Genomic DNA, 21,110 nt, shown 5'->3' with positions numbered 1-21,110 from the left:
TTCTTCTGCAAGTGCTGTGCATAGCATCAATAGCTTATATATATAAAATACAATAAATACATAGAAGACATCTGCTGGTGAAACCCAGGCCTCAACAGAGCCAGTAAAGCCAAGTCGATTCTGCCGTTTTGTGTAGTTAGATATTTACCTATGAAATTTCACATCTTGCAGTGAAGATTTTTGATGTGTTTTTCGGTAACAGTTCCAGCCCGTGGTTGTATGGCCCTTTTGCATATTGCCCTTTTGCAATTCCATCTAACGCCCACGCTAATGAGTTTTCCATTTTCAGGGCCACCTCTCCTATAGGAAACAGTGGGCCCAGGGATGCAGGTGTAATGTAGACTGTTCGGGTGAGAACACATATCTTCTCATCTCTACTTTTTCTGCTTCTCCTGGGTTTTCATACCAAAGCTGCTTTATAGGTCGATTATCTTAGCACAGGGCAGAGGCCACATTCTGTGCAGCCTCTCGATTCGCACAAGGAACTGGCTGAAGGGCTTTTCTCAACTGCGTTTCTTCGCAAGCCTCCCATAAATCTTCACCTCTTACTACATTAGGACATACAGAGAGTCAGGGTCACCGTTACAAGGTATGCATCCTTCTTCCTGTGTTTAAATAATAGGACATTATATTGCCTTGCTTTGCCTTTTTACCTACCGTTTCCCTTCTTTTTGTGATACATACAGATGCAACTCATGAAGAAATAGGGGGGAGCTGGGAGGAAGCAAGCCATTGATAACCTGTGCAGGTAACGACATGGAGGGAGGATGACACAAACTTAAACGTAGCTCTGCTTTAGCAACCTACCGGCTTGATGTCAGCCCATCTCAGTGCAAACTCCTAGACACCTAGTCCCCGCTTTCTTTTCTGGGGTATTCTCCAGCCTATGTTGTCACCAATTCTGTGACAAAAATGCTTTTAGCCTACAGTAACGTTTTTCTATCTATTTATGATTTTAGTGTTTTCTCTTACCTTCCACTCAATAACCTCGTGCTATTCCTTGATTCCTACGCAGCCCTGAACCCCGCTCTTGGTGCAATTTCCCCTTTTTTCACCTTCTTGCCTACATTTTTTCCCCTTTCATTTGCCTTCCTGTTTCTTTCATATTTTTTTCCTCTCCAGAAGTGATTTTTTTTTCCTGCTTTTGTTTTCTCCTTTATGCTGTCATCTCCCCTTTTTAGCTCATTCTATTCTTTCCTTTCTTCCCATTCACTTCCCCATCACTCCGCTGTTTGCTGCCTCCGGTAAATGGGCAGTCACTCTCCTTTACCACTATTCACTATTTCTGCTGGTTGCCAGGGAGACAAACAGGCAGTGCAATAGGTGTCAGTTCTGCATACAATTACCTGCGTAGGGAAGAGAACGTGCAGTCAACAGGGACAGCCGCCTATAGAAAACCTAAAGGGTACCTACACTCATGAGCAGTTTTATACTGGAAGGCTTGTGTGCTAACAATTCCCTCTTGTTCACCTGCTTTGAGATGGCTTCTCAATTTCTTTTCTTTACTGAAGTCACCTGGGTGTCAACACTGAGGAATAATAAATCTCTTTTGAAGTCCATTTTAATGAAAAAAAGAAAAAAAAAAAAAGAAAAAAAGGTGTGCAAAAGTTGTTTTTTTTTTCTGAGACGCTCAAGTTGCTTTCACTTTATTTTTAAAAATTTCCATCCTGCCCGTCATCTATTCTCAAAGAGCACAGGATTCCACTTTTACATCAATTTACATCAATTTAATCTTTAAAGCAAGTTTAGCTCACTAGGAAGGACAGGGTGTCTCGATTCAGACATTTCAGAAACTAGAACATCTGCCTACAGAATTTTATTCAACTGTCACTGATTTCTGCCCTTGAAAATCATATTTATAGTTTATAAAATATCTACATATATACTAATACCTACATTAGTATATTCTGTATCTTACGTAAATTACTCAGTACATTTTTTGCACAGGAAAATACATCCAAAAGAAACATATAAACATAGCTTGAATATATGCTGAAATGAAAAGTTTTCCTTTAGGAGGAGGAAGAGTATTACCTGTTCCTTAAACAGGGTGAAATCCTGGCAACGCACTTATCACAGATGACTTTGCTAAGCTCTCCTTTAACAATGCCAAAGGGAGCAGTAGGTTTAAGTCCAGTTTCCTGGTCCATGCTCTTGGGGTCAGGAGCATAGGTTTAAAACAAAATAGCACTAGATTTTGAGGTATTTCAAATGAATATTTTGTTTTGTCCTCAAATACTATTTAAGTATTTAACATGAACATGCTTGATTAACTTATGCAATTTTAAATGATCAAACTATGTCTGAGAGTAGGTAAGCCCATACAGCAAAGACTTTTGTAACATTTCAAAGTCTGGCCCATTTGAGCATAACGATGGCTCTAGTGCATTTGACAAGTAAATGATGTTGAGCTGAACTAACGCCTCAAGAGCAGTGAGAAGAGTTCTACTAACTAATAGTATAACGATAATATAAGCAGCCCAAACCAATTGCAAATTATCATTAAAATATTACTAAAAAGCAGCATTTTACACTATGTATCAGAAAAATATTACAGTAGTTAAAAACTGGTTAGCATGGAAACTCACAGCATAAGAACCTAACATGTCATATATACTTGTATTTACCATAACACTTCGAAACCTAGCTGGTTCATGCTCTAGGCCATTTTGTCTTTAAATGTAATAGAAAACTGGTCCATGCATGATGGACTCTATAATCTAGTCATAAATAACAAGATGCTTTGCAACTTTAAGCATTGAGAAAGACATTATTCCCCCCTATTTGTGTAAAAGTGGTGCCTTGGTTTTTAAAAAAAAAAAAAAAAACTTTGCAAGAGAAAATAATGATCTCTAGTGTTCCTACTCAGCACTAAAAGCGTCAGACTCATCTGATGAGCTGACAGAAAGCGTCAATGTTTAGACTGAAGCGTTCACCATCTGTCTGAGGTTGTAGGCCTGACTGCCACTAAAAAAAAAAAGGCATCACATCAGACAGGGTAAACGGATGAATGCAACTCATAATTTCGGACAGCAACTATAATTTACAATTGTCAGGACTACTGTTTACAATTCAACAGTTTTAATTTGGAATTGCTATATATACTTATATGCTGTTTCTGTAGTAACTTCTGACACTCCTTCAAGCTTAGTTCACTTTTAGTTATTTATACGTTTCTAGTATGCAGCCTTAGGCTTGGAATTTGATCTTTCTGGTTTTACTCTTGATTTTTTTTTTTTTTTAATTTTAAATAGCAGTAATAATACTGTAAATTGGGATGCACTTAACTTGGTTACTTTTGCAAAATGCTATGCAATATTGCAATAAAACTCCACCCAGAAAGGAGAAAGCTAATAATTCAGCCGAACCGACTTATTTTATTTTCACTCCTAACAAGTTACTAGCCATTCTGTTTCCTGAAAATAACCTGATTTCTCTAAGGTGTACAGTCATGTCCATTATAACTTTGGTTGATTAAAAACCAGGCAATCTAGACTTGGTATTTTTAGACTTACAAGTGTTTACAGGCTATGCACAATTCCTGCTCCTTTTGTAAATATGTAAGTATACAGACTGTGTAACTATAACCTCAGTTCCTCACAGCTCCAAAGAACAGACAGGCTATTGCACCTTCAGACAGATGGAGAGAGGAAAGATGGAAACAACTGGATGGGTTTGTGGACTATACATCTCCATGATCTCCAGTTACTGATAAAATAACCTTTATTTCTACTTTCCAGTGGCAGTCTACTGTCTCTTTCTAACCTTTTGGTGACTTCACAAAAAATCATTGGTACTCGCGGTTGGATTTTGGAGGTGTTCATGGGAAAACTGCCCTGCTACATTTCTCTGCTGACCGCACTAGCTCCCAGGTGCCTCATCGGTAGCTTCGTAGTTCAAAAAGGTGCAAGGAGAATGACAGCTAATTTGCAAGTGCCAGGGATGAAGACTATTTTGGTGAATGAAGAACATATCCAGTCTCTCACTCTTCTGACTTGACATGGTCCCCTCCCCAGTATTCTTTGCTTAAAGATAGCCATCCTCTTGTATTTATTGTTAAGCAGTTCAAGCCGACTTGGAAAACATTTGATAAATCTTGTTTTGTCCCTAAGCAAGGGCAGGTACTTCTGAGGTCTAGAATGATCCTATCAGCTTGGAGCTGTTAGCATTAATAAGGAAACAGGTGAGTAAATATTATGGTTTAAATGAAACTCATCCAGAGTTTCAACCTGTGGAAGAAACCTGGAATGAATTTGTAGAGGGAAAAAAACAAAGCCTGAGAAAGAGAGAGGAAACAGATGATCTGTCACAAATGGCATGAATTTCACTCATAATCATGTCAGAAATAACTGGAAGATAATTATTGTCTTCTTGGGCAGGTGAAGGAAGGTGCAAATTACCAAGGATTCAGAAATTACTGTTCATAATGGACAGATGATCTAACTTCAGGTCCTTTGGGGGTACTAGATCTCTAACAAGGGAGAAACAGTCTTCTAAAATCCACATGAATCACCTCCCTAGTCTTCATGCACCTGAGAAAGGTTATTTCTCCCAGGATGATCCCTGCACTACATAACTGGGTCTGAACACGTCTGCACGCTCCCTTCCTTGGAAGGCTGAACCTTTCAAATAGAGCTCTGCTCTAAGAGCAGTGTGGCACAGGGTACGATGTAAGGGCATGCCACTGGAAGTCCCAAACTAGTCCCAAACACAACCACACCTGGGCTGTGAAGCACACTTAGCTGGGCCAGAAATTTTCACAGGTGTGGTGAGTGCTGCTGGCAATCAGTGAACTGAAACTGGAGAAAAGCTAACAAGACAACTTTTCCCTAAAAATCCCATATTTGGTACTTTTGTGTGTAATTACAATTAGCTTCTTTAACTGTAGCAACAACTACAATTAAGGAAGGTAAGTATGTAAATCAGTACAGGGAACTTGACATTTCCTCTATTGGCAGAAAGGAGTATGCCAAAATAAAATTGAACTCAAGAGAAGTTGTTTTATTGACAAAGATTTCCACAGGAGTACCAGTGCAGTATCTGAAAAGCCTTGTACTACTGCAGCTAAGCCATCCGGCAGAACCATAAAGTTACATCCATACCAGTGAATTAGACGGGGCTTGGACTCTCCTCTGGCATCAGTTCTAGTTGGAATGGAATAATTCACATCCATACCAGTGAATTAGACGGGGCTTGGACTCTCCTCTGGCATCAGTTCTAGTTGGAATGGAATAACTCACATCCAAATTATTTAGCTCTCCTCTAAAACAGGATGCTCGTATTCAAAGTCCTAAGTAGGAATAGTAACTGGCCTGAGTTAATACCTTGAAACTTGCTCAGAATTATCTGGGAGACAGCTAGCTGGCCCAAAGCAAAACCACAGTAGGGACCGTTAATGAGCTCAAGCGCCAGTGGATGTTATCGGGCACTGCATTGTTTGCTAATAGAAAGGTAGTCTAAGGCCAATCTGTGTGGGGTGGCTTGGTCAAGGGAATTATTAAAACCTTTCCACCAGGACAATGGGTTCTCTAGACTTTGTCAAGCAGGCTAAGATAATCTTCACTTGCCTGAAAAACATCTAGAGAAGTGGCAGGACAAGCTGCTGTACCTAATGATTCCAAGCATTCAATTACCAGGAGCAACACACAGGACATGGTATCAGCCATCACCAGAGCTGGTGGGATTTAATTTAGATTTTCTTTAATTAATTCAAATTATTTTGTTCAGTACATTGCTGAAGATATGGAAAATAATTTATTTCATTAAAAAGTCCAATTATTAAACTGTCTCTGTACTTGAGTTCCTCTGCATTTACAATGCTTTGTAAAGTGCTCTCAAGTTCTGAGACAAAAAGAAATACAAGTCATATCTCTATGAATCTTTTGGAGCACCAATGAGAGCTTTTTTATATGGATGTTTTTCTAGTATAAAGTGAAATTAGATGCCTGGTACAGATAACTTTCAGATCATTATTCCTTGTAGCCTAGCCTATGATGAACCCTGATGTTTGAAAGTGTTAATGAAAAAAGGTTCCAAATGATTAAGTTCATTCATGTTAGCACTGCCTTCATTGACGCTCTTGAAAGGAGATGACTGTTTTGAAAAGCAGTATGACTTTTCAGCTGGATTAAGTCTCAAATCTGGATCATTAATACTAGCTTCTAATGCCAAATAAAAAATGGACTAAAACTTTAATTCTGCTGCACTGCTTCACAGATCAAAACCCTTTCAAATCAAAGCTAAATTAAGTTTGAAAATTCTAATAAATAATAACCCTAAAAATACAATTAGATAATAGTTTAAAATTTCTCTTTGGTAAAACTGTGATTAAAAAATGCTCTTATGAACATTTCTGATAGTGACAATATTTATCTAAGTTAAAACAAACACATGGTGGTCCTACATTTTATTTAAACAGAAGAACAACATGCAGAGAGAGAAGAGAGTTCGTATCTAACTCACTGAAGGCTTCCCAAGCTACTCTGGACTTGGATGGCATCCAGAGATCTCCCTTCAACAGAGGAAGATCAGAGAGGGAGACAGCCAAGTAGCACCACAAAGATGGCTGGCAATACCTTTAATCCCAAGCCCCCCGAAATCATGCTTTTGCCTCCCTTCCACCTCAAAAGATGGCTTTACAACTGGTTTTACAAAAGTAATAGTATTTAAAAAATTAAAAAAAAAAAAAAAAAAGCCAAGCCCGAGTACTTTATATTCACCCAGTGCTGCTTTCAAACTAGAGTTTGAGATTCCTATTATATATTGGTTGAAACTGTTAGAAAATTACTAAACATTGCAAGACAAAAAATAAACCACCGAAAACAACAACAAAAAACCCCTAACCCTGAATGTCCTAAAGTCTTTACCTGAAATCCCAACCCACAGAAGTGAGCAGGAAGATGGAAAGAAGGATTAAAAAATCCCCTTCTTCTGGGGATCATATTTTAGATGATTTTTAGAGATTTTTGTGATTCATGCAGCTTTAGAGCTTATTCAAACAGATCTGGGGCTAAGAAAATTAGCACTGATTTTATTAAGGCTTCTTGTATTTCCCAAGTTCTGCTCCCCCTGTGCCATCCACAGGCATTATACACTGGCACAGTATGACAGCTATCAAGGCTGATTTGAGGAATCTCCACTGTTCATTTTTAACTGTAATGTTGTTCCTAGAAATTCACATGGCAAACCCCGTTTCTTTATTAGCAGAAATTTTACATTAATTATACCCAATTTTTTTATTTCTCATACAATACAACTTTTTATTTTTTTGAAATCTGTTGTTAGTGAAAACACATAAAACATTCAATGATCAGAGCAGGAAGAAAGAGGTCACCTGCACCATTCATACACACATACAAAGACATGACCAAGCTAGCCCAGAATAAAGTAGCTTCAAGCCTGGGAGTCCACTAGCTGAAAGAAAGCATCTTCCTAGTAAGGCGAAGGAGCTTATGGCCTCCAAAATAGTATTCTGTATCATGTAGACATATCATTTTACTTAAAGCTAGCTCAGATATTTAGAAAAGTGGAGCCTTGTGAATTGCAGACATACAATAAATTGCTCATGTAAAAGGAAAAAAAAGCCTGAAGTGACTCTTTTTCCATAATTATTTAAAACTTTTAACACTCTAGAAAAGTTTTGCATTATAATATTTAAGAAGAGATCCTACACCCTGATAATAATTAGTATATTACCTGATGGTATTTCTTCAGTATGTTGTGCATTTCTGCTACATCTTCACTTGTTATAGTTTTGATGATATATCTTTTGTCGTAAGATGTATGAAAGCGGGCACCACTGCGTGCTTGGGAATCATTGGCAAGGGGGGCACTTCTTGTCAATGAATTCTGTCAATTGATTTAAAACAAAAAAAAGCATCATCAGACAAAAATATTTAACTTAATTAGAACAAATATAAACCATTTACATTTGTTTTTTGGTCTTTTTCAATACATCTGCACCGAGGTGAATTCTGCAAAGCATGGAATCACAGACCGCGTTGTCTTGACAAATCACTTAAAAAATATTCTCAGAACAAAAGAATGTTTGGGGGAAGGTATTGCCCACCAGTGGTTCAAAAGTCATTCTCAATGCTGAATGAGAATTTATTGCACTTTGTTACATATACATTATCAGGTTTTGGGAAGAAAACATATAGTAATTAAAAATCCAAAAGGAACACTGTATTACACCACAATAACTGTAAACAGAGGACTCAGCTGTAGTAACAGTATCACTTTAAAACTGAGCAGGATTTGCTCTTGAGCCAGTGTAATCTGGTACATAAACAAGACCATAGGTAGATTTCTGAGTTCTAGTACCGGAGCTATTCCGATGATTTCATATCTAGTGTTAAGCAAGTAATATTGTTGTACAGGACCTCCTTTTGTAAAATAGACCTACCTTCCTACAGACTCAAGAGGGGAAGATTAGTTAATGATTGTATAGTAGTTAGAAGAAAAACTGCTAGAGATTAGTGACCATTTTTAGACTGAAGCTTGAGACTACCTGCGCTTCAACAGTAGCAAAAGAAGCCTTCTGCTTTTTTCAGAAAATAAGATGTATTCAGATTAGATTTCTTTATATTTAAAAACATTAAAAATAAATTAGACAAAGTATAACAACTTGCTTTTGGCTGGAAACATATTTCTTTACCGGTAAGAGTTTATACCAATCATTACATACGTGAATTACACCGTTATTTTTTTTTTTTTTTAAATAAGTAGTAACAGCAGTAGCACAGCCATGAGAAAACACAACGATGTTCTTGCACCCCGTGTGTACTTCCATAAAAATGGACCATACTCTGAAAAGGTTAAACAAGTTAATTACAGCCTGCTGGAACACTTCTACGTTTGTGAAATAAACCTGCAGTACCCATTTGGTATATCCCTACTGGTAGCAGGAAACCCCAGCTCCTGCTATCGTTCCTCACTGTACCATACTGCACAAACAGCTGTTGCTAAATTGAAATACACTTCCCCCCTTCCATGCTCACATAGCACAACGTTCTCCCTGCTAGAAGAAAAGCCATTTTCACAGAAAGTTTTAATAAAATTTTGTATATAAATGTAAACGTTGCAGATTCCTAAATAGCAAAAGTTCAGCTCCAGCAGCTACAGAATATGACGTGTTTGTGTGGTTTTATAAGGCACCGTGAACAAAGTCACAAACCAGATTTACACTGGAAGAACGATGATGCTTTCAGAAAGTAACTACAAATAGGCTCAGTGTACTACAACCAGGTACCAAAACTACAAAATTTTATTTTTATAGGAGCTATGTCTTATTTGGAAGTTTTACCATTGATAAATCTGTTCACAAACTCTACCGACTTCAGCAGGAGCTGGACATGCAGGTTCAACCCCAGTGACAGAAGGTCAGTAATTATTATAAAATAATAACCTCAACCAAGAGATGAGGGCAACTATGGCCCCGATTTAAGACGACACTTGAACACATACAATTGTGTCTCCATATTTTCGACACCCGTTGACTTCAACAGGCCTTCAGCATCGTTAAATCTTATCCCAAATGTGGGATGCTTTCTGAAATCAGTTTAATATGAAATAAAAACATTTTCCCACAAGGTTACTTTGTTCAACTGAAATACTCAGGAGTAGTAGGAATAACAGTAAATCACCTAAAAGCACACAGCTCTATAAGGTCTTCTTAGAATGAAAACCTTAATTATGACACGTAGGAAAAATAAATCTTTGCACACTTCTCCCTGTATATTTCTAGGCTTGTGCAATGAACTAGAATAATTACTAATGTCTATGATAAAAAGTGATGTCTTTCTCCATTATCCTCTCTATTCACTAAAGAAAGGAAGGATGCGGGTGCTTCCCTAACGTTTATAAATAAACAATTTTGCTAGACTGATCAGAACAGTTTTAGGAACAACCATTGCACTCAGTTCCTTCTCTGCACTGGCTTTTGGACAGCCAATTTTAACAGATGCGAGTCCTGATACACCATCACTTCACATGGCACTGAAGATACTAGAGAAGGGAATTTAAGTATTACTGCAGTTTTCTTTACCTGTTTTCAAATGTTTCCTATTCAAATTAATTTCCCACCACTCCACCACTGAAATGTTTTTATGTACTGATGAAGTCTATTCAAGAGAACAGGTATCATAAACGGATCAAATTTTCTTAATGCTACACTTGATATCAGTACTCCATTAATTTTCAAACTGAATCATAAATAGAGCTAGTCTTAGAAACCATCCTCCGTAGAAACTCTCTCTCTTCTAGAGTCAGGACTTGGCTTTATTGCCAGGACATATAGTTAATAGTTTAAGTTGAAGAACTAATAATAGAAATTAAAAAAAAAAAAAAAAAAAAAGTGCAAATTCAGCTACCTTCATCACAAACTAGAAAATATGATGTAACATAATAATTATTTTTGATTTTGAAAAAAGCTAAAGCATGGTAATCATTAGCGTATGTAGTGAATTAAACTATTGCTAAGTTATTAGGCTGTAATTCAGTTAGCAATAATAAAGGCTACTGGGTAATTATTTGTTATTGTTCCCAGCAGAAAAAGGTGCATTATTCTGAGGTTAGCTATTGCAATAAAGCAGTAACCACAGTCTTCTGAATGTATTTTTCCCAGAGAACTGTCTTCAAACTGTAAGCCATGTGGTATAAACCTTGAAAGTAATTAACCTGGTGGGAGACTCAAGTTGTTTTGCTATAAGAAGTTGCAAAAAAGTGTACTTGCTAGTCTGCCACTGAACCTCTGAAGGAGGAGGGAAAGAGGAAAGATGGTAAGGAGGACCTGAACTAGCATTAGTCTCCAAAATTTGAAATACTCTTGAGATATATTTTAACATTCTTCACCAAAAGACTTGTCAGATTTGAGTGAAATTCAGACCTGGGAGTACTCAGTATGAATGAAATGTCTTGCTAGAGATACAACACATGGGAGATGCTTCTTCTCTGGACTTCTCAGTTGCTGAAACTCAGTTACTAATTCTGTGGCCAGAAAGGGATAAAATAACCACTTTTGACTTAAAAACTTCTGAATGCTATTCCTATAACCATTTGCTCTTTTAAAATCTGCCTCCTGTTGTCTTCATAAGCACTATTTGCAAAGGAGAGCTCTTCTAAGTGTTAGGCCTTAAAATAAAGTTCTTCCTGCTTTCCAGGAACCTCCTTTTATCCCATTGTTAACAAGGAATATCTAGTATATAGGTATATTTATGTAGCAACCCATCAAACCAAACATAAATTTATTCAGATTTTTTTTTTTTCCCCATGACAGAATATGATACTTGATGCATTTAAAAATGTGGACAACATAAGCAATAAGAAATTCTGACTTAAAAAAGAAATAACAGCTGTTAACACTAAGAGAATGAATCTACTAATACTCCTTTTATCATACTTCTTTCATTACAATTCAGGCTAGACAGAAAACAAAATATAGAAACTAGTCAGATTCAAATAGAAATTAATACATTTAGTCATATTTTAAATCAACTGGCAGACACCTTGTAAAGTCACTGACTTTTTATTGATTCCTGTTTTTTCCAGCATAGTTTTTTTCCTAATGGAAATAAACTCTGCCTGATTGCTAACTATAATGACAAGTTAATTTGCAAATACAACTATCATACCAAAAGTGTTGCTAATGAGAATATAATACATCTGTAGATAATTATTTAGCACACACTTCACTGTTTCTTAATGCCTTAATGGCTTAGAAATGGTGATGCATTTATTTTTTAGTAGATGGCTATTTTATTATTAGTTATCTATATCAAGCTTAATTAAGAATGCATACAGCTATCATTTTACTATATACATATTAATTTGGTAGACTAAACCAACCAACTTTATGCTGAGCAGCACCTTAACATACATGCACAGGTAACCCAAACGCCGTCTGTACAATATTCTGACTCTAGTAATAAATCAGAGCTTAAGATCAGATGTTTAAACATTAAACGTGTTTAAGATAAAAACCTCTAATTAAACAACCTCTTTGACACTTTAACTACCTCTCCATTCCTGTGATAACTCTCTCAATATAATGCTCTCTTCAGATACAGAATGTAGTCTCTTTGAACTCTGAACGAAGGTGGAACATGGAAGATATTGTTAATATTACTATTTGCTGCGCTTTATTTTGATACCTACGTAAGTTTGTTAAATAAGTACAGTTCAAAAATCTGGAAAAAATCTAATTACATCATATTGTGCTGATTACTAGTAATTACAGTACCACTTTCTCGTGCTGATAAACGCATGGCTGAGTTTTGTCTGTGGATAGTTTTACTTGTAACGGTTAACTCTCACTTCTGTGAGCAGAGAAAAGTTCAAATTCCTTCCAAAGTAAAGCCTCTAGGTACGATGCAAAGTATCTTACCTCTCAACTAGTTATATTTGTTTATAGTTAGAAATCTGTCTTCAATAAAATGCATATACTGTTGCCTGAGCATGACAATGGATTTCAAGATTTTGAAATAAAAAGATGACAAGAATTAGCCTGCACTGGTAAGTTATCATTAGCAAGTAAGATCAAGGAACAGCTTCACTGGAAGGATCAAACTAGAAGAGTTTAGGGGCTTCAAAGGGGAAACAATATGGCTATTTAAAAATACTTTAAAAACACTAAGATCCTTCCCTTTTGATGTAGGTAAAGCTAACTTACCTGTTTGACCCAACTCTGTTAGGTATAAATCAAAGCATTTTGCGTCCCATTCAACCCCGCCAAATACTAACAGATTAATAGTACATATATTAGAAGTGAAGAGATTCTTTGTTGGAAAATGTTTCTCGTAAGTTAACACACAAAATGGCCAAGAAGGTCCTGCACTTAAGCCTCTTTAAAGCACAGCCACTAGTAAACCTACAACTGGTAAGAAATCTCAGACAAAAATACGACTAACGCCACATGTGATGTCCAAAATGCACTTTACACCACAAAGACTGTGTAAAGTTTGTGGGGTTTTCTCTTTCAAAATTTTCTCTTTCAAACTTATCTAGACATACCTAGATAAGTAAAAAAGTTTAACTTACTCTGGGGTTATCTAACCCAAGTTTTTAAGTCAATCACCCTTATCTTAATGCAGACAATAGTAAGAAGCATGCAGTAGTGCTCATCAGACAGACTGAAAACATGCATTTATTTGAAGTGTACTGTTCTGTAGTTCAGACTGCTATCGGACGCACTGTATAGACTTGTCTCTTACTGCCAAATGCAGTTTTATGAGACAGTACGTGGTAAAACACTCCTGTCATCCAGATGACTTTTGCCAGAACACAGAGATACGTTTCAGTGATGATTTGTACAAAAAGTGAGTAAAGGAAGTTGTACTATAGACATCCGTGCACAAACGCCTTGGAAGAAAAGCTGATTGAACCTGCCTAAAGAGAGCAGTGTAGGGCTCTTCTTCTGCTTTCTTGTTCAGCACTAAGCTCGGCTAAGAGAGACCCATCGCTGTCCCCAGCAACAATCTCCTTCTTAGGTGAGGCTTCTGTAGGGGACTGGGAAGGAAATAAAGAATGAAACTCAAGCATCTCCCTTTTCCAAAAGGAAAATATAAGCGGGGTTGTGGGAGGGGGAAAGGAGAGGCAGAGCGCGATAGATCATGGTAAATACCAGACTGAATTCCCTCTAGCTCTGCTTCTTAATTAGGGGAAGACTAAGTGGAATATGAACAGATGGGAAACGAGCCACTCCTCACTTAGCACAGATCTATGAGCCACAAAGCCAGAACAGGGAGGATGTCCTTTAGATATAGACAAAAACCCGCCCAACTCTTATCCTCCAAAAGATAGAGGTTTGATGATCTAACAACCCTTTTATCATCGCTTACTGCTACCATGTAGCACCTCCATCTCGTGTCAGGAACCAGCGGAGCATGTATCTAGCTGTACAACATCGGAGCATTAGTCACAGTAAGTTTAAAAAATTCACCTGTTTATACTACAGTGTTAGTGAGCACAAAGCTCAAAGAAAAGAGGGTGACGGTGCCCTGTCCCCTTCAGATTTTCCCAGCCTTCTCCAACTCCGCCACGGTGTGCCTCGGTCCTCTGGCACAATTAAAACATCTGTCAGCCACACATACCCTGTTCCACTTAACAGCTTCACTTAGCAACTCACTGCAAGTCTCCTGCTCCGAGTGTGCCTGTTCTGCCAATTCCCCATTCACTTCTCATTTGTGAAGTTTTAATCTTGTGCCTGCTGTTTTTTTGGTCTCAGGAGAAAGAAAAGGTTTTGTACTTTTAAAGTGTGAATACTTTTATGAGGTCATTTAAAGACTACGCTAAATTACTTGTGTAATTACTTATACAACTGAAGACACATTTAACACGCCAAGCTCAGAGATACCTCTACTAGATAAATTTCTCTTTCACATACCTCTCCCTCTCTCCCAAATAGTTTCCCTCTGAGAAATTACTGGCTAGAAGTCTCACTGCCCTTACATAAATCAATATAAAAAATATCACCTATATTGCACTGAGTAGCAGGCAACCAGAAATACTCATCTGGTCTTCAGTGCTGAGAGGCTACAAATCACAAAGAATTTGTCCCATACTACAGAATTAATTTCTGATAAAATAATAAAAATACATGTTTAAATATAAATGGGTAAAAGCTACACCACTTACTAGTATTTCATTTCCCAAAGAGTTCTTGATACCAAAAGTTAATCAGCACACCTAAATTACATGTCATCATTCCACCCAAGATCATCATATTCTTCAGCAAATTAACTGAAAGGTTATTCAGTTTTACTATAGACCCGCTCTCTTCCCTCAGCATCTCTTTCCCAAACTCTCAGCAATCTGTGCAGAGTTTTATCTCCTACAGTAAAAATATATTAGGTAAGGAAAAAGGTTTTTTCCACAGGTGCTCTTAGGACCTGACTCACAATTCTTTGAAGTTCACAGAAGCTTTTCTGGAGCCTTCAACAGACTTTAATAAACTAGAGTCCAACACAACTGCTACCCATCAGAAGTCATTTCATTTCACCCAGCCATTCCTAAACTGAACTCCAATCTCTGCTTTTGCTCACGGTACAACTTCTGGAAAGGCAGTCTTGATTTTTCCAACTTCAAAAGACCAAGATTCACCACTGTAGTTTTCCTAGTATTTAATCATTCGTGTAGCTGAAAAGGTGAGTCTAAGTTTTAATTTGAATTATTCCCTTTTCCAGTCATTCCTATTTATTCTTTCCTAAAGTATCTAGTATTGTTTTTCTGCAAGGATACTCACATAGTACTTACTTCTCAATTCTAATTTTTGCAAGTGCAGCAGGTCAAACTCTGCCACTCCCACCACAAGGCATTCCATATGCCCTTAAATTCCTTTGATGCCATTTTTCCCTATTTTTTCTATATCCAAATTTTCCACACCCTTTTTTAAGATGACTAGCACCAAAACTATATATAGTATTAGCTTCAGGTATAAAATAAACAGATGTTAAAAAAAGTTAGAGCTCTTTCTAGTCTTATTTTATACCTTCCAATTTATCCACCCAAGGGTGCAGTTACTCCTTCTAGTCAGGAGCTCACACTAGTGCTAAATTCTTGTCCTCTTTGACCTCTTGTTCCTTCTCAGAGCTACTGCCTCCCTGAACGCAGCCTTCCCCTCTGTAGTTCTGCACCCCTTTTTATCCATATAACTATTCATCTGACCTCATTAAAAGACATCTTATTTGGACAGGCTCAGAATGCCAGGCGATTAAAGTGGTTTTTGTACAAAATCCTTGTCTTTATCCTGCTTTGCCATTTGGACAGATTTTGCATCTTCTGCAAGTTTTCACTACATGAAATGTCAATTGCTCATTGACAATTAAATTTTGATTGTTGTCATTTAATCATCTATTATTTACATAATTTTTATTTTTTATTATAAAGCCCCACAATAATTGGCATTTTAAAAATCAAAGTCACAAAATAGCAAGCAAAATACTTTGTAAGAGGCATCCTTAAGGGTCCTTAGAAGCCAGCTAAAACACCACCTAATGCTTTATCCTTTGGAAGTCTATTTTTGCTTTGCACATTGGTCAATAAAAATAGCAGCCTCTTGTAATTAGCTAACGCTAATGATATTATTGGTAATGCTAGTTATACCAACACCAGATATAAAAAAAAGTAAACTGATTTCCAGAGATACTTTGGTTGTTTCTAAGAGCAACAAGTTAAGCTGTTTGGAGCTATTTTTTCCAACTGAAACCATTTTTGTGAGAAAACACATGCAGCAGAGTCACTAAAGTACAGGAAAAGCTTGTCCCCGTCCCCCCGTGTCCCCCATCCCCCCCCCCATAATTGCAAGCTATATTTATAACTGGCAAAGTATTGCCCTCCTCTTCAAAGCCAAACTGCTGGCGAGGCTCTTCCTCCTCTTCCCACTTTGCTTAAAATGTTCACAGCACGAATATTTATCTCCACAGTGGGAGGCCAAGGATTAGCCACAGCCTCCAAGAGGGTGGAGAGATTTAAAGGTCAATTTAATTAGCTCATTCTAATCTCTTACACGTCTAATGTAGATGTCATTGTTTTCTAACTGCTACTTTAGCAGACAAGATTATATTTTAGAAACTTTGAACATGTAAACTATGTGTTGGATGTAATACAAATACTTCATGTAACTAATCTAAAAAGGGAACCTAATAAAAATTGTCATTAAGTCAAGAGCTTTTCCTAAAAAAGAGAAAAAGGGCAATAGGAGAATTCTGGTGATAAAGCATGGAGAGCTTTAGAAGAACAGTAATCTTTCAAACTGACTGGCTTAACAGCTTCTCATTGATTTAAATCTTTCCCATTTTGTAACGTCTGGACAAAGGCAAACAACGGTTTCTGGTACTGTGATCTCATCTGAAAGTCGTGGAACGCTAAAACGAGCTTCACAAGCCCAATGTACCCTAAAGACAAATCAGATCACATCCCAGACTATTTAAGAGTGCCTCTGGGCAATCTTTGCATGAACGAATAGGCAAAACCAAGTGCACAGATGATGCTCTGTGATGACTGAAATCATAGGTCAGTGGAAAAGCCTGGCAGTGGTTCATCGCTGTTAGAGAACTGCGTACACATGGTCTGGCTGTTCTTCTGTGAGAGCAGTTACAGGGGTGCTGCGTGGCCCATGCACAGCTTCTCATGAAGACAAGCTTGCAGCTCCCCCCAACTTTTTTTCTTTTTACAAGACCTCAGGAATGATGGCTATGGATGAATTAGACCTGGATTACTGATTAAGAAGCATATCAGAGAGAGACAGTGTCATGCAACTGGATGTAGATGCTCCAAGTTCTTTGGCTGTAATTCAAAACAACCACCCACTTCTGGGATGGTATTCAGGACAGCGTTTTGCCAGTGAAGGCAAAGCGCTAGTATTTTAATGTAATAACAGAAGCACCAAACCCAGAGATGTCCGTTTTCTTCATATGGGGAAGGGTAGGGAAGACTTTGGGGTTTACTTTGTATGCTGGCACCATGCATTCTACCACTGCCATTGAGCAGGTTCATGTCTGGAAACACTGATGAGGAAACATGATCAGGAAACATTGATCTCTGACACTGAAACATGTTTAAGAAGTCTGGCATGTAGCAAAGCATACCTGACCGGTAACATATGCTACAAGCACATTCAGTGGTATGACCTCCCCTTGCCTTTGGCAGCTGCATGCACAATAGTTAACGATGATTTCTTGTCAGCTCAGAAGCAGGGCTCTTAAGAGACCTATGGTGAATGTCATGGAGCTTCCAAGAGACGAAAACAGACCGCCACTGGTCCTGTGGAGCACCCGTCAGAAATAGAGATCCTTCTATGATCTCGTCAAGATGTGGATGTACACGCTCTGAACACCTATGAACATTTATAAGCAAATTGTATTCAGGGAGTGATTACTGTGGTGAAAGACATTAAAAAAAGAAAGGCAAAGCTTTTTCTTTTTTGCACTGAGCTATCCTTCCAGGAGAAAGGTTACGGGTTCCTTGACTTGGTTGAATGAGAGTTTAATGAATAAAATACATGATTCTTTCCTAAATCAAGTTATCCTATTGAGTCCGTAGGTCTGGATTTGGAACTGTCACCTTAAGGCATGCACTTGCTTTGGAAAGAGTTAGGGCTCTTTTTGTGGGAGCTTCTCTCCTTCAGCCCTGCAAAGCTTGGCTTGATGCCTCACTTTCAACAGCTGTCTCTGTAAGAGCTCAGGGAGTGCCTATCAGCTCATTGTTTTGATGTTGCCAACACATGCTGAATTACTTTCTTCTAGTTTGAATACCCAATTCTGAATGACACTTAGTTTAGGCAAGGAACTGCTGAAAGCAAGGCAAATTAAATGTTTTCTCTAAGGAAGACCAAGAGAAACCGGAGGTTAAAATTTCTGTTGCCATACATACTAAGGTTAAGTCCCACAGTCACTAAATTCTTATTTGGGCTCACACTTAAGGCACCAAACCCTTGAACATAATATTCAGATTGCAAACTTCATTTTTTACATGCTGGAAAGACCACAAACGCCACCGTTTTTGTTAGTACAGCTGGCTCAACACCTTACTACTACTACTGCCCTATGCTCACGTCAAACAAGATGTCAGCAGTTCTGAACATCTTGGTGCCAATGTCCGTTTGGGATCCACAAACTGCATACTCTGCTACAGGTACCTCATCTGACAGATGAGCTCAAGAACTCTTCATGCACTGACAGACTTATCATGCTAAAATGACCAGCACAGGAATTTTCTTTTCAAGACAGTTCTTGCTTCCAGGATTTTTTAATGCATTTTATTAAACATTCAATGAAAAGATAATTTCTTAGGAAGAAGATCCACCTCCTAGCATAGTTGTTGCTGAGTTATTTATTGCTGACCTTGCTGTCTGTAGTTTGATGCTAGAGGTGGCTCGTTCCTTCCCAAACCAAGGGCCAGTAAACGAAGGCATGAATTTCAGTGCAGAAGCACCAGCAGAGAGCTCTGATTAATATTTCTTTGTCTGAAGAAACATATGATCCTAGACTGTAAAATAGTTTTTAAGCTCTTAATACAATGCCTTAGGATTGGATAAGTCACACAAAATAAGCAAAAATATTCACAGGTTGACAAGAATTTTGGTGATCTAAAGTTTAGATACTTAAAAAGAAAATAATATTAAAGGCTGGCTTCTGAAAAATGAACCTAGGATTTGCATTATTTACCTGATGCCATATTAGAGTCTGGACTATAAATCCTTCTGTATAGAAAGCTGCGAGAGATACCGAAACATAAGGAGACACCCATATCAGGAGAAGTCAAAGATACTGAGTTCATATGGTTTGTGTATTGGGTTTGCATGGCAAGGTTTTGGTAGCGGGGGGGCTACAGGGATGGCTTCTGTGAGAAGCTGCTAGAACCTTCCCCCGTGTCTGATAGAGCCAATGCCAGCTGGCTCCAAGATGGACCTGTCGCTGGCCAAGGCCGAGCTCATCAGTGATGGCGGTAACGCCTCTGGGATAACGTATTTAAGAAGGGGAAAAAAAGCCCTGTGCAACAGCGACTGCAGCCAGACAGAGGAGCGGGAATACGTGAGAGGAACAACTCTGCAGCACCAAGGTCAGTGAAGAAGGAGGGGAGGAGGTGCTCCAGGCACCAGAGCAGAGATTCCCCTGCAGCCCACCGTGAAGACCACGGTGAGGCAGGCTGTCCCCCTGCAGCACATGGAGGTCCATGGTGGAGCAGATACCCACCTGCAGCCCGTGGAGGACTCCATGCCAGAGCAGATGAATGCCTGAAGGAGGCTGTGACCCCATGGGAAGCCTGTGCTGGAGCAGGCTCCTGGCAGGACCTGCGGACCCATGGAGAGAGGAGCCCACGCTGGAGCAGGTTTGCTGGCAGGACTTGTGACCCGTGGGGGACCCACACTGGAGCAGTCTGTTCCTGAAGGACTGCGCCCCGTGGAAGGGACCCACAGTGGAGCAGTTCGTGAAGAACTGCAGCCCATGGGAAGGACTCACGTTGGAGAAGTTCATGGAGGACTGTCTCCCATGGGAGGACCCCACGCTGGAGCAGGGGAAGAGTGTGAGGAGTCCTCCCCCTGAGGGGGAAGGAGCGGCAGAGACAGCGTGTGATGAACTGACCGCAACCCCCATTCCCCGTTCCCCTGCACTGCTGAGAGGAGGAGGTAGAGAAAATCGGGAGTGAAGTCGAGCCTGGGAAGAAGGGAGGGGTGGGGGGAAGGTGTTTTAAGATTTGGTTTTATTTCCCATTATCCTACTCTGATTTGATTGGTAATAAATTAACTAATTTTCCCCAAGTCAAGGCTGTTTTGTCCACGATAGTAATTGGTGAGTGATCTCTCCCTGCCCTTATCTCGACCCATGAGCCTTTCATTATATTTTCTCTCCACTGTCCAGCTGAGCAGGGGAGGGATAGAGCAGCTTGGTGGGCACCGGGCGTCCAGCCAGGGTCAACCCACCACAGTTTGTTATTATGGAAATTGCTTAAAAGCAGGAATTCTCAATTTTCATTTTAGATTTCAATCTTTTATATGGAAAAATGCACATAAAGAAATAATAAGCATCTCTAAATTAAACAGAACTCATAGACCATCTGCTAGAAGTTGTTTATTAATTCTTTGTCCTGTACAGAGAGCCTATACAAATTGCTCCTGCAGACAGGCAGAGTCAGATCTGAGCGTGTCTCCTATTACACTAAGTACTAAAACTTTAAGGAAAATCAGTTGCGCTCTCCCCCGTCCCCAGAAGAAGGCTCGTTAGGTACATTGGGACATTGGTGCCCTCTGGTAAGAGCAATTCTATTTTATTGGGCAAGAACCCAGATTCCCTCTTTTGCCTAGCAGAATCCAGATGTGGGATTCAGCAATAACTTTAAGCAAGAACAGATGTGTTGGAGCATAGTAAAGTAAGTTTCCCTTTCCAGAGCAACAGCAGCAGAAGCATTTGTAACTGTAGTGGATCCTATTTTTCTAGAGATTGTTGAGGGGCATTAAGTTAGCAGCTTGCCTGTTAATCTCTCATAATTTTGCAGTTTACAGAAGCTATTCCTGTAATCCTTCTGAGAGAATTGTACTCTTGGATTTTGTAAGATAAGAAATTATGTCAACCAGGTTGAAAAGAAACTCCATAGTTACCGGAGCTACCCCATATATT

At 38.8% G+C, this 21,110-nt stretch overlaps 1 protein-coding gene across 1 annotated transcript in view; it reads right to left on the bottom strand.

Annotated features, from left to right (window-relative positions):
- PIP4K2A (phosphatidylinositol-5-phosphate 4-kinase type 2 alpha) overlaps window positions 1-21,110 on the bottom strand; it is a 119,848-nt gene that overhangs the window by 27,061 nt on the left and 71,677 nt on the right. Inside the window, exon 4 of the mRNA XM_075492668.1 lies at window positions 7,696-7,848. Within this exon, the coding sequence (XP_075348783.1) occupies window positions 7,696-7,848 (153 nt within the window). The remainder of the gene's footprint in view (window positions 1-7,695; window positions 7,849-21,110) is intronic.

This window comes from Mycteria americana, chromosome 2, assembly GCF_035582795.1.
Source record: "Mycteria americana isolate JAX WOST 10 ecotype Jacksonville Zoo and Gardens chromosome 2, USCA_MyAme_1.0, whole genome shotgun sequence".
Classification (NCBI taxonomy): Eukaryota; Metazoa; Chordata; class Aves; order Ciconiiformes; family Ciconiidae; genus Mycteria; species Mycteria americana.
The sequence above is the reverse complement of the archived record's forward strand: the minus strand, read 5'-3'. Positions and strand labels throughout refer to the sequence as shown.